The 13,705-nt window shown below is 34.5% G+C and overlaps 2 protein-coding genes across 5 annotated transcripts; one reads left to right on the top strand and one right to left on the bottom strand.

The window, feature by feature from the left end:
• Nucleotides 1-31: 31 nt before the first annotated feature.
• On the bottom strand, nucleotides 32-4,213 carry LOC130970695 (ADP-ribosylation factor-like protein 2). Of its 4 annotated transcripts, XM_057896875.1 has the most exons (8): nucleotides 3,833-4,213; nucleotides 3,330-3,360; nucleotides 3,112-3,165; nucleotides 2,715-3,025; nucleotides 2,484-2,594; nucleotides 1,423-1,585; nucleotides 1,174-1,254; nucleotides 32-522 (listed from the first exon to the last, which is right to left on the bottom strand). In XM_057896875.1, exons 4-8 carry the CDS (start codon nucleotides 2,777-2,779, stop codon nucleotides 382-384), a joined length of 561 nt encoding a protein of 186 aa, XP_057752858.1. In that variant the 5' UTR covers nucleotides 2,780-3,025; nucleotides 3,112-3,165; nucleotides 3,330-3,360; nucleotides 3,833-4,213; the 3' UTR covers nucleotides 32-381. The 4 variants fall into 4 exon arrangements, with proteins under 4 accessions (XP_057752858.1, XP_057752842.1, XP_057752865.1 ...); XM_057896859.1 differs by lacking the exon at nucleotides 3,330-3,360; XM_057896882.1 differs by lacking the exon at nucleotides 3,330-3,360 and having other exon boundaries at nucleotides 3,112-3,145.
• On the top strand, nucleotides 4,177-7,553 carry LOC130970686 (uncharacterized). The gene is made up of 5 exons (XM_057896848.1): nucleotides 4,177-4,627; nucleotides 4,726-4,803; nucleotides 4,914-4,998; nucleotides 5,404-5,492; nucleotides 6,739-7,553. Exons 1-5 carry the CDS (start codon nucleotides 4,340-4,342, stop codon nucleotides 6,880-6,882), a joined length of 684 nt encoding a protein of 227 aa, XP_057752831.1. The 5' UTR covers nucleotides 4,177-4,339; the 3' UTR covers nucleotides 6,883-7,553.
• The last annotated feature ends 6,152 nt before the right edge of the window (nucleotides 7,554-13,705 follow it).

The following is a 13,705-nucleotide window of genomic DNA, read 5'->3' as shown; positions in this document are numbered from 1 at the left end:
TTTTATCAAATTATGAGTTTTACTAGTCACCAAAAAAAAAAAAAAAATTGAGTTTTACTACCCTGATTCAAAGATTATTAAACTCTAACTTTGTCACTTAACTAATCTCCCATATTATTGTCACTAGTTCTCTATCATCTTTCACATTTGCATGAAGCTATCGGGCATGCACTCATAAATCATAATCATTCCACTTCAGTTTTATACACCTTCCCACAGTATTCTAACATTTCTTCAAAATTTTACAGTGCCAGAAAAGCAACGACAAGGTAATAAAAATGAAAAAAAAATGAATATATTAAAACTTGGAAGGTTTCAATGATGCAATGGGCAGTTTATTCCAAAGAAGGATGCTCAGGGAAGGTTGAACCATTTCATGAATTAGTAATCAAGCATATAGATTCTGGAGGCTATGTCCTGGACTAACCAATCAAAACCCTCAAGCAGACCCTCGCCAGTGTATGCACTACAGCCAACTATCTTCCAATGACGAGATTTGTCCATGGCTTCCAAGTTAAGCACCTTAGCCATAAAGGACAATATTAAAAACCAAACAATAATATATTAAACCAGGGATAACTAGCTTGATTTATAAGAATACGGTATGAGAGACTTAATAGTGAGCTTTTCATGATTATGATTGATGCTTACAATTGAAGTGATGATTCATTCGATAGTAATCATATCAAAATCAGTTTTGTTTTCGCATTTTGCATGATACTACCTATAATAGAATAGTGTTTTAGACATGCTTAAGAGTTCAACTCGTTATTTGCATATATGCTGTGTTAAGAAATCTAGAAAAAGGTTACACTGATTTGAGGAACAGTTAGTTTGTCTTCACTTTCCAAGACTAAATAACAAATGCCAAATACCCTGATCCCCACTTCTCTTTATTTATAGTCACTAACTTCCCCCAACAAACTACCCAACCACAATACCCCAAATGCAAACCAAGACAAAATTCTATGCATGGAAAGGTTAAGGAAGATTTGAAATTAGTTCTCAGACAGATTTCAGCGCAGACAATGTTTGGGCATAGAAATTTAACTACAAAAGAGAGCATTTGAGAGAATAAATACAAGTTAAACTATATAAATTTGATGAGGCAGGCTATAAAAAAGTTAAGGAACTGATATAGCGATTACTTAGAGATGACAAAATTAAGTTTACCTTGGCTATCTCTTCAGGCGTAAGGGCACCTTTAATGTCCTGTTTATTTGCTAGTATCAATAAGGATGCTCCAGATAGCCTCTATCACAGAAAAAAAAAGGTATTAAGAACATTAGTAATAATTGAGAAATGTAGGAAGTTAAGGGAGAAACAGTTATGAATTGAGCACCTAAGTTAGTAACAATAAGAAAAGAGATACCGCTTTGGTTAAGCACAATAGATACCACTTGGATTGAACAGAAAACAGACCTCTTCCTTTAGGAGGTTATCGAGCTCCATTTTGCAATCATCCAACCTTCTTAGATCTGAACTGTCAACTACCCAAACCAAACCATCCGTTTGCTCGTAGTAGTTTCTCCAATAAGATCGTATTGTTTTCTGGCCCCCGACATCCCATATATTTAGGGTGTACCTGCCATTTTCAGTGTGTTTACACGCCTTAGCATTTAGTTAATTATTGTACGATATGAAGCAAACAAAGGGCAAAAACAAAAAAGAACGAGCATGTTTTGTGTATCGAAAAAGTGAAAATTACAAGAAAATACTCCCAAATAAATTCTAAAAGGAAATCTTTCACACACTTAGAATAAATCTCAGCCAACACCCGACCTAGAAATGGATTCAACAAAATTTTGGGATCTCAATAACAAATATGGAAGCAGGACTGCCATCAACTAAGTCATAACTCATAACGCTAAATCGCAGTTCAAGTAAATGTAAGTTTTAGTTATGCAACTGTGTTCACAATCAGTACTTTCATGATTGAAACTCACACCTACTTTTTTAAGTGTGATCCATGTATGTCAACCAGAATGTCTAATCATTAAGTTTGACAATCACCTCTTTATTCTGTGTATGATCATGAGAAGGAAGGAAATGGGAATGTTGGAGTGACATATCCTTTAAACACAGCAGCACTCAAATCTAGAAAAGATTAATATCGTCTAAGTATGTTTTGATCATACCATCAAACTTTGATGGTTGTTTGGAAATGTCATCACTATTCCAGAACCGTACATGAGATTTTAGTTTCACCGTACTATCAAACAAACTACATTTCCCAATTGCAGTTTTAGCTGAGATATTTCACTCACCAGCGACAAATTTCAAAAAAAAAAAATCAAAGTCTTTCCCTTTAAACAAAAGAGTAATGCTACCAAGGGGTCACAACCCATATCTACCCCTAAATAGTGACTATAGTAATATAAACTCATCCTCATATTTTTCTCTCCCAAGAAAAATAGAACAAGATAGCTGACAATAGTAGGGAGTGATATTTTATGAAGTGAAATGAGAAGAAAATTCCTCACTTTTGGTAGGTGATGGTTTTGATGTTGAAGCCAAGAGTAGGACTAATGACGCTAGTATCCTCCCCGTTAATCTTCAAAACGATTGTTGTCTTCCCAGAATTGTCCAATCCCCTGTATAGTATGTAGCAAACAAAGGGCAAGAAGGTAATTAGGAAAAAATAATTCAAGAAAGTAGATAACAAAAACGAGAGAGGGTTTTGAGAGAGAGATCGGAAGTGGAAAGAAACTCACACCATAAGAATTCGCATTTCCTTCTCTTTTCTTTTGATCTTACGAATGATGCTGAGAAGACCCATCGAAAAGAGAAAAGCTCGAAATGCTGGTGGTGGAGCCGAAACGAAGACCGGAGAGGTTAGGTGAATGTGTCACCGACGCGGCCGGTGGCTCTGCCGTTGAGGAAAAGGGATGGTAGCCGTAGCGCAGGAACCTGGAGACAACAATGAGGCCGAGGTGGAGGTTCTCGGTCAGGCGGAGGATGACGGGGATGTTTTCCGGGAACTTGCGGTGGCCGGCCCGGGGCACCCGAAGCGAGATGAGGGAAACTGTTATGGTGAAGGGTTCTGGGGTGGTGAAAGAATATCTAGGGCATTACGTAAACAAATTGAAAGCTTGCTGAAAATGGCATTACCAAAACTACTGTGTCGAGTCTGCAATCTCCCAATCTAAAAACATGAGAAAGTACCTATAAAAGTTCCCAATTACAATTGTTACCAAATAAAAACCAAAAAATAAAAACACATTTTGTTGTTTCACCATTATATCATCTCAAAGAGGTTGTGCAATTGATACAGTTGGGAACCAAAATTGAGTTCCAAGGGGGAAAATGGGTCAAAAACTGCAACTTACCCATTTTTAGTCCTAAGCTTTCCAGTATTTCCTATCATGGTCACCAACCCAAAAAATATCAACCATTTGACAAAGAATTCATAGTTTAGTAATAGTTTTCTGTTAGCTCTATGTTGGGCCTGGTAACAAGATAAATTCACAGCTTAGATATTCTGAACACATGAAAATGCATAGATTGTGTAGATCATATGACCAATATGATTTCTTTCTTGATCTTTTGTAAAGTGGGTCTCTGTCATCTCTTTCTCCATTTTCTTTTCTCTTTATCTTAATAAAATTCTTCTCTCATGAAAAAGAAATAGATAAAAATGAAAATATCTAAATGGATGAGCAATGAGCAGTGATAGAGTCATCAATCCTCAATTTAATTAACAAGATTTTCAATTTAAGCAAGAAGTAATGAGCAATGAGCAACACAGAATCATCAATCATCATCAAGCAGGGACAGAGCAAAAGCTAATCAACCAAGAAGGAGGCTGAGCACTGAGCAGAGCAACCATTACCTTCGGTGAGGGCAATGACCGAAGAGCAGTTGAACGCGACGAACGACGGCGACCTGGCAATGACCGCGACGACGGACGAAGAGCGGCCGAACAGGACCCCTGGACGAGAACGCTGGCGACTGGTGAATAAGGAGAGGGGTTGGAGACTTGGAGCACGACAACCAGGCGAAGAAGGAAGCTCCTGAGCGCGAAGACGACCCCGGACGGCGGCAGAACCGTTGAAGCTAGGGTTTTGTTTGGGGATTTTTTGAACTTTGCTTCTGATTCATTCACGAATGAGGGGGTGTTGGGGGAAGGGGTGACGCGTTGGGGAGTTGGGTTTTCTTTTTTTATATAAAAGGATTTAATTAATTTTTTTTATAAAAGGATGAAATTCTATAGTAGAAATTTTTTTCAAAACTCTTGTAATTTGTAGAAATACTTTTATTCTAGTTAAGTAATTTAGTTTTTCTGACCCCGAATCCCTCTAGCTAGGTGGCTCTGTAGCAAACTACCACAAGAACAAGAATGGAAGCCCTGGCGGAGCTGGAACGAGTTCAAACCCAGCTCCTGAAACGCATATCGGAGTTAGAAAAACAAAACCAAAACCAAAACCACTCCACTCCATCAACTGATTCTCCCATCGTTGACGAAGCTGATACCGTTACTCGTCTTTCCTCCATTTTGCGCTCTAACGCCGTTAACGACTTTTCCTTCAAGAGGGTCCCACCTGATTACTACGACTGGTCTCTTGAAGCTCGACGCGATGCCCTCGCTGCTCACTCCATCCAGCATCTCTGCAAAAGCATCGTTTTGGTATTCACTATACTCACTCTCTTCAAACTATAAAATCATTTTATAATTTAATTCATTAGCTGAAATCGTTAAATCTTGTTATCGTGCTCACTGGTCAGGTTAACACGCAAGCGCCCGCTAATGTCATTGATTGTAGCGATCGCAAAAACTCCAAGTATTATGTTGTTGTGGTTCAGGTGGCCTGTAATTATTTGTTAAATTTTGGGAATGACCTCGTTGCTGTTAGGGTGTTAATTTGTCTTTAATTATGCGTTTGTGTATTGCTTTGTTTTGTTTTGTTTTGCAGTACACAGCGCGGTTCAATGCCGAGGCTGTCAAGAATTTTCTGTATTCGCTCAACAATGGAAGCATAGCGAAGAAGAAATTCAACAGTAAGTTATTTTGTTTTTGCATTTTACATCATTCTATTTATGTGCGTAGTGTCTGTGAAGGGGAGCCTTAGTACAACGGTTGAGAGGTCACATGTTTAAGCTGTGAAAACAGGTAATTATCTTATTAGGCTGCCTACATTATATCTTTTGGATTCGGCCCTTCCCCAAACCAGTGCGGGATGCCAGTGCACTTGAAAGTGCCTCACCTTTTCCGCTAATTGTTTGGTTATCTTGAGATTAGCACAAGAATGTTTGAATGAAATATGTAGAACGCGATGGCATTGGAAGGAAAAAACCAGTGTGTTAGTTATATCAGTTGCAAGTTGTTTAACATTATACCGTACTTCTTTATTTTCCAGTCCTTTCCATATTTTGAAATTTGAAAGTCTTATTTATTGTATGCAGTGAGGCTGGCTCCTGAGCAGACATCCACAGACTTAACTGGATATGGGCACAATGCAGTGACTTGTATTGGCATGAAAACTGACATTCCGGTAAAACTTGTCCTGTGGATTAATATAGGAATCTTATGATATGTGCTGACAACAAAATATCTGCAAGTAGTTAACAAGCTATTTAAGACAAGTAGGGCTATATGACCAACAAAGTTTATCATTTTTGGCTAACACTTGGCCAGCTCTAAATACTAAGCATTAAATTGTAAACCCTAGATCCTAAATGCTAATAGTATAAAAGTAAAGTATTGGCCCAGTGTGTTGGCTAATATTGATAAACTGTTTTTGTTCCCTAACATTTCTCATTTAAGGCCCATCACTTTTGTGATTAAGTTGTTTTGCCATGCACTTGGATTAATAATTGTTGTAGACAAGGATTGCTTAGCAACAGAATATGAAAAGTGGATGGAATAATTATTCCATCTTTTTTGTTTTTAATTTTTTCTTTTATTTAACTTTGTTTATTTCCAGCATTTACAGATCAGTACTTAATCCCCATTCCTTGTTCAAGCTGATGATGTGATCTAGCTGATTACATGTGGCATTTACGAAGTCCCCCCCCCCCCCCCCCCCTTCTTTTTTTCTCTCATTTTGGTTGTTGTGTCTTTTTGATGCCTTGGATTAGCAATAAGGCGTATAACCCTTTTTCTAATTATCTATTACAACAATAGGTCACAGCCTCTTTTACTTTTCTGTCACATATTAATAGTGTCCCTGCCATATGATCTGTGGTCTCATGAACATCTGTATAAACAACTGAATCTTACCAATCTTTCTTCTGTCCTGCTGTTTCTGGTTCAAACCTCTAAATTATGCCTGTCTCTCTGTCTAAAATCCAGGTCTGGATTGACATCAGATGTTTTGTATTTTTTAGGATGTGTCAATAGTTGACCATTTTATGGAACTATGAACTGTCTTCGAGATTGATTCTTGTTGATCTTTTGCTTGTGCAATTAGCCGCTTAAACATGCAACTTGTTGTCTCAAGTACATGTTTTCTTGTTTCAAACTTTATGATGGAGGCGTAATTTTATAAATTGAATGGAATTTAAGACCATAGGTTTGCTCCTTGGACAATGGTCAAATTTGAGACATTCCTTATTATTAATCTGATCGTTTAATCATTTCAACGATCCGAGGCCCATTATTTAATTTAAAACATATCTTCTGTGTGCACTATTTCTAGTCACAATTCATTCTCTTTTCCAGTTAGATAGCACAATGCATTATGTGTAGGAATTACCCTTCAGTTTGTTCCCTTGTTTGATATTATGGTCTCATTTCAGGTGATTTTGGATGAAGCTATCGTAAAACTGACCCCAGATTTCTTCTGGTTGGGTGGCGGTGAGGTTGATCTTAAGCTTGGAATAAGGACCTCTCAGTTAATCAGATTTGTCAACCCCTTCATTGTCAACTGTAGCGGTAGTTGATTTTGTTACACAAAGAAGTCAGCATAACTAACAGCGCTTGTAGCTTCACTATTTTCAGCTTCCCACTGCATATGAAGTTATGTAGTCTGCATAATATCCTTGTGCTTTATAGAGATACGAGTTACGACTGCAGTCAGCATCATGGCTTCGTATTTTACTTTTCTTGAAGGTTATTAACATCATTAGAGACAAAAAAAAAATGGTGAGTTGATCCTTTACTTTTTTTTATTTATTGTTAAATGAATTTATAACAAGTTTAACACAGGAGGTGATGATGCATGAGTTTAGACCAGACCCAGAGCAAGCATCACTTCGTAGTAGGATGATTGATCTTTGAGATTCTCACAGAATGCATGATGTATCCACCTGAAAATAGATGAATTAGTTATCATTATGATTATGAATTTGATGTCAGCTGAGAGTTGTCGTATTTTTTTCCTTTTGGGTTCAAGTGGACAAAAGAATACAAGCAAAAATAATCAAATTGAGAATTAACTCTATAAAAGAGGAAAAAGATGTGTAGTTATTGCTCTTGAAAATAACACTAGTTACAAGGTGAAGGATTCGGTGGTCCAGGAACCTTTGGACCACTTAGTGGTCCAAGTAGAAAACATGTTTTTTAAGATTTTTTAACAACTGCTACATAGTCCTTTAACTAATTTTAATTATAAATTGACCTCATATATTTTATATAATTATAAAAATGATTTTTTATTTTATAAATAATTAATTTATCATAAATCTATCATGTTCATTAACAATCAAAAACAAAAACAATTTTTTGGCCATTACAATCGATTAAAATATTAAATTTGATTCGTCTCGTTCGCGAGGAATCATAAAATTGTGTTTTCTGCGAAAACCAATCGATTGGATTACAGTTTACCACTAAACAATCGATTGAAAATTGCCAAAAGCATGGTTTTCGCATAACTCAATCGATTGGTCATACGATCCAATCGATAGAACGATGAATAAAAATTGGATTTTTGTAATTCAATCGATTGTTTAGAATTTCCAATCGATTGAATGCTTCAAAACAACCTGGGTCTCACCAAATTCAATCGATTGCTTTTGTGACTCAATCGATTGAATTTACCCAAACAATATGAATTTGCCAATTTCAATCGATTGGAACGCGATGTATTAAAAATTACGCCTATGTCCGTCTTGTTTTCGTTTTTAAAAATTATCTTCTTATTCATCTATCTTATCTTTAAAATTCTATCTTCCTTTTTTAAGGTTTTATTTTGATTTAGATACTCTAATCTTATCTTTTCCTTAATATTAACATTATAAATTGGTGAATAATCCATCACCAATTATTCAATCCCACCATTAAAATCGTGTATCATTGTCTTTATAAAAAATTTCATTGTTTTTCTTTCGAACATCCATCCATCTACTGAATATCTAATTTTTTTTATTTTTTATCCGTCTATTTAATATCCACTTTTTGTTCATCGTTAATTGACAATCACCGTTGCAGCAATCAGCAAAGGTCCAATCAATTTTTTTCATTGTAGTGTTCAGAAAACAATCCATCATTTTGATTACAAAATCGAGGTAAGTAGATAGAATCTCTAATTTTCCAATTATTCGTTTCGATACTTTATTCGTAAAATTGATTGTGTAATGAAAAAATATTTTTTTATCTTTTATTAACTGACAAGACATTGAGAATTAATAAAAAGTAAATAGATGTTATTATTTTTTATTACTAATTAGCTAGCAATCAGGGACGGACCTAGAGGGGGCGAGTAGTGGCCTGGACCCCCCAAAATTTTAAGAAATTATACTTATATATAAGATTTGTGTTTAAAAAATAAAAATAAATATTAGGTAATTTAATAGTTTTATATGTATTATTTTTCACTATGTAATAGATTTATGTCTTAATTGTTAATTCACTAATATTTTTACCTAACTAATTTAATATCATACCCTCAAGTCTTTGTACCTTTCAAATTAGTTTTTATATAATAATTTTTATATTTATTTTTTTTTAAAATCATTTGTTTTTTTATATTAATATATTTAACATTCATATTTTTATATTAATAATAACTTAAGTAGTTATGTTTTGGTAATCACATTATGTACTGTAGATATTATTTTCTTGTAAAAAATATTAATTCTTCTTCTAAATTCACATTGGTAAAAGAAAAACTTTATAAAGATATCGTACCGTATCTTTCAATTAATTAATAATTTATAATTTATTTTTAAATTTTTTAAAACTTTTGAAAGAATGAATTTTAATTAATAAGATATGGGATCATTTTTAGCAAATCCCGTTATAAATTATATGGTATTTTATAAATTTGTAATGTACAATTGTTAAAGTTATATTTTATTTATGTAATTATCATATTAAAAATAAAATTATTAGAAAAAATTATAATTATATGTATCTTAATAAATCTATTAAAAAACTAACTCCAATAACTATATGTTAATTATTTTTATAGATTAAAAAAATTATATAAAAATTGGCACCTCAATATTAAAATCTCTGGATCCGTCCCTGCTAGCAATATATGAATCTATCTATTTTATGTAATGTTATAAGACGGAGTGTACTGATTTTTTTTTTCATTGGACATTTTAAGATGTCAGGTATATTTACGGACACTTAGATGAATGAGCAATACCAGGAGGACAATGACTTTAACCAACAAGAAGAGCTAGTAAGTGACCAAGATATGATGGATGAACAGAATGAATTCGAACAAGATTTCAGAGATGAATTTACTGAGAGAGCGTTTTTTTCTGAATCTGATATGTCAGAAGATATCCTTGAAGCCGCTTATGCGGTTGACTCCGTGCAAGACATTACAACTTTGAAATTTAGTGAGAATTTTGTGGAGGAAATTGGCAAATACCACTTTTTTACTTTGCAGCTTGCATTTGATTTTTATATGAAGTACTCAAAGTCGAAGGGCTTTAGTGCAAGGAAGAGCAAGACCTTCAAGAATAGTACTGGCGAGATATACAAACAAAAGTTTGTATGTCATAGGCAAGGATTCAGAATGGAGAAATATTACACGATGAAAAAAAGGAAGAAGGAGCCTAGATTGGAAACAAGAACTGGATGTGAAGCCCGAATGGATGTTAAAATTGAAGCCCGAATGGATGTTAAATTCACATTGGTTAGGATTCGGATTAGGATAATTTTGATTTCCCATTGTCTCTTTCAGGTTAGACTAGGCACTGCAAGAGGCGCAGAGGTAGTGAAAGTGGCAGTCATGGCACTCTATGCTCTTTTGATTGCTTTCGGTCTTTGCAAGGCGCTTCCCTTAGCCAGTATTGTATGCAACTCTAAACACTTAATTTCTGATATCTTCTCATCTCATTATGAGCTTATGATTTGTTTGTCTTCTCTCTTGCTATAACTATGGTGGTTCTAGTTCCTTTGTGCCTTGACCTTACCAATTGGAAACTATAGAGGGATTAAACTTATGAGTCATACTATGAAGTTATGGGAAAGGGTGATAGAACGGAGGTTGAGAAAAGAGACACAAGTAACAGAGAACCAATTTGGATTTATGCCAGGCAGATCTACCACTGAAGCGATATACCTATTAAGAAGGATGATGGAGAGGTATCGTAGTAATAAAAGGGATCTACACATGGTGTTTATTGATTTGGAAAAAGCGTATGATAGGGTACCAAGGGAGGTCTTATGGAAGGTTTTAGAAAAGAGGAGAGTAAGGATCGCATATATTCGGGCAATTAAAGACATGTATGATGGGGCCACGACTAATGTGAAGACTCAAGGTGGTGTGACAGAGGAATTTCCTATTGGTATAGGATTACACCAGGGATCATCCTTAAGTCCATACCTTTTCACATTAGTCTTGGAAGTACTCATAGAGCACATACAAGAGCCTGTGCCATGGTGCATGCTTTTTGCCGATGATATCGTCCTTATGGGAGAGTCAAGGGAAGACCTAAATAAGAAGTTGGAGTTATGGAGAGAAGCTCTAGAAGTGTATAGTTTGCGCATAAGCCGTAGCAAGACGGAATATATGGAATGTAAGTTCAGTCTGAGAAGGGAAAACTCCAATATAGAGGTGAAGATTGGAGAAAACATCCTACGAAAAGTTAAAAGTTTTAAGTATCTTGGGTGCATCATACAGGATAATGGAGAGATTGAACAGGATGTAAATCATAGGATCCAAGCAGGTTGGTCAAAATGGCGGAGTGCATCTGGTTTTATATGCGACAAAAAAGTGCCTTTAAAACTTAAAGGTAAATTCTATCGCACCGCTATAAGACCGGCTATGCTGTATGGTACGGAGTGTTGGGCGGCTAAAGGGGAGCACGAACATAAGCTGAGTGTGGCAGAGATGAAGATGTTGAGATGGATGAGTGGTCATACGCGATTGGATAAAATAAGGAATGAAGATATAAGGGAGAGAGTTGGAGTAGCACCCATTGTGGAAAAGATGGTTGAATCGCGTCTCAGGTGGTTTGGACATGTGGGAAGAAGACCGATAGAACATCCAGTCAGGAGGGTGGATGAGATGGAAGATGGACAAATGGCGAAAGGCAGAGGAAGACCTAAGAAGACCATCCATGAGGTGGTCAAACGAGATCTACATGTAAACGGTCTCTCTGTAGACATGATACATGACAGAACACAATGGCGTCGTTTGATTCATGTAGCCGACCCCACTTAGTGGGACAAGGCTTTGTTGTTGTTGTAATCTTTTTTTTGTATACGAAATTGTATTTTTTACTTAGATGTTAAAATTTTGGATCAAATTACCCATAATAAAAAATTATAAAATGAAAAAAAAAAGAGAAAGAGTGTCTCTGTTCGTCCGAAAGGGGAAGGGAAGAAAAAGAAGGGGGAAGGGAAGAAGAAGAAGCTGTTCTTTATGTAATTTGAATTTCTGGTTTGCTGTTCTAATTTACTGCTTCTTGATTTTTCGTTACGTTGTTTTAAAAAAGTCTCTCTTTTCAAATGCAATATATAGTAATCATGATTGATTGTTCTTATGGTTACTCTTATCTAGATTTTTTTATCTATTAGCAACATATATAAAATTAATTAAAATAGAGAGGTTAAATCTTGATAAGATGCAAAAATCCAAAATAGAATGCAAACAAATAAAAAGACATGAAATTTTTTTATTTATAAATTAATTAAATAATATAAAATATAATTCACAAGACATAATATTTGTATGCCATTGTTGTTGAAATAATAAATGAAAATAACATTACTTCATCAAAATAATATGAGTTTTTTAAACTAAAGTATCTATAAATTGCATAGAAATAGAGAAAAATTGTAGAAGCCACAAAACGATAAATATCTATTTAAGAAGTCATTGAAAAATAACTAAAGAAGTACATCCACCAAACATAACAAATAAATTGACAATAACTAAAGTATTAAGTTTTATCTAGATTAATACTATAATCTTTACATCTCATGGTTAGTGTGCAATTTCCAAAAATCATCGGCCGACGCTATAATTTGTGCCTTCTTATGGTTGATCCGATTCCGGAGTAAATACACAGCGGTTATCATGCGAATATCGTGATCCTCAAGCTGCAATTTATTCACTATAAATTAGTACAAAAAAATGGTAAGTAAATATTAGAGAGTTGTTTCTCAAAACGATGGATTGTTTTCTGAACACTACAATGAAAAAAATTGATTGGACCTTTGCTGATTGCTGCAACGGTGATTGTCAATTAACGATGAACAAAAAGTGGATATTAAATAGACGGATAAAAAATAAAAAAATTAGATATTCAGTACATGGATGGATGTTCGAAAGAAAAACAATGAAATTTTTTATAAAGAGAATGATATACGATTTTAATGGTGGGATTGAATAATTGGTGATGGATTATTCACCAATTTATAATGTTAATATTAAGAAAAAGATAAGATTAGAGTATCTAAATCAAAATAAAACCTTAAAAAAGGAAGATAGAATTTTAAAGATAAGATAGATGAATAAGAAGATAATTTTTAAAAACTGACATAGGCGTAATACATCGCGTTCCAATCGATTGAATTTGAATTCACACACACTACAATCGATTGAAATTGGCAAATTCATATTGTTTGGGTAAATTCAATCGATTGAGTCACAAAAGCAATCGATTGAATTTGGTGAGACCCAGGTTGTTTTGAAGCATTCAATCGATTGAAAATTCTAAACAATCGATTGAATTACAAAAATCCAATTTTTATTCATCGTTCTATCGATTGGATCGTATGACCAATCGATTGAGTTATGCGAAAACCATGCTTTTGGCAATTTTCAATCGATTGTTTAGTGGTAAACTGTAATCCAATCGATTGAGATATAATTCAATCGATTGATTCATTATTCCAATCGATTGGTTTTCGCAGAAAACACAATTTTATGATTCCTCGCGAACGAGACGAATCAAATTTAATATTTTAATCGATTGTAATGGCCAAAAAATTGTTTTTGTTTTTGATTGTTAATGAACATGATAGATTTATGATAAATTAATTATTTATAAAATAAAAAATCATTTTTATAATTATATAAAATATATGAGGTCAATTTATAATTAAAATTAGTTAAAGGACTATGTAACAGTTGTTAAAAAATCTTAAAAAATATGTTTTCTACTTGGACCACTAAGTGGTCCAAAGGTTCCTGCACCACCGAATCCTTCACCTAGTTACAATCAACTTATGTTCGCCTTCAATAAGCTGTTGGTGGTAGGGCTGGAAGTAAGTCAAGCCAGCTCGAGCTCGGCTCGTTAATAGTTCGATAAGCTAAGCTCGTGAGCTAGTGAGTCAAGCTTAAATTTGGAATTG

Source organism: Arachis stenosperma, chromosome 1 (assembly GCF_014773155.1).
Source record: "Arachis stenosperma cultivar V10309 chromosome 1, arast.V10309.gnm1.PFL2, whole genome shotgun sequence".
In the NCBI taxonomy this organism is placed as follows: domain Eukaryota; kingdom Viridiplantae; phylum Streptophyta; class Magnoliopsida; order Fabales; family Fabaceae; genus Arachis; species Arachis stenosperma.
The sequence above is the reverse complement of the archived record's forward strand: the minus strand, read 5'-3'. Positions and strand labels throughout refer to the sequence as shown.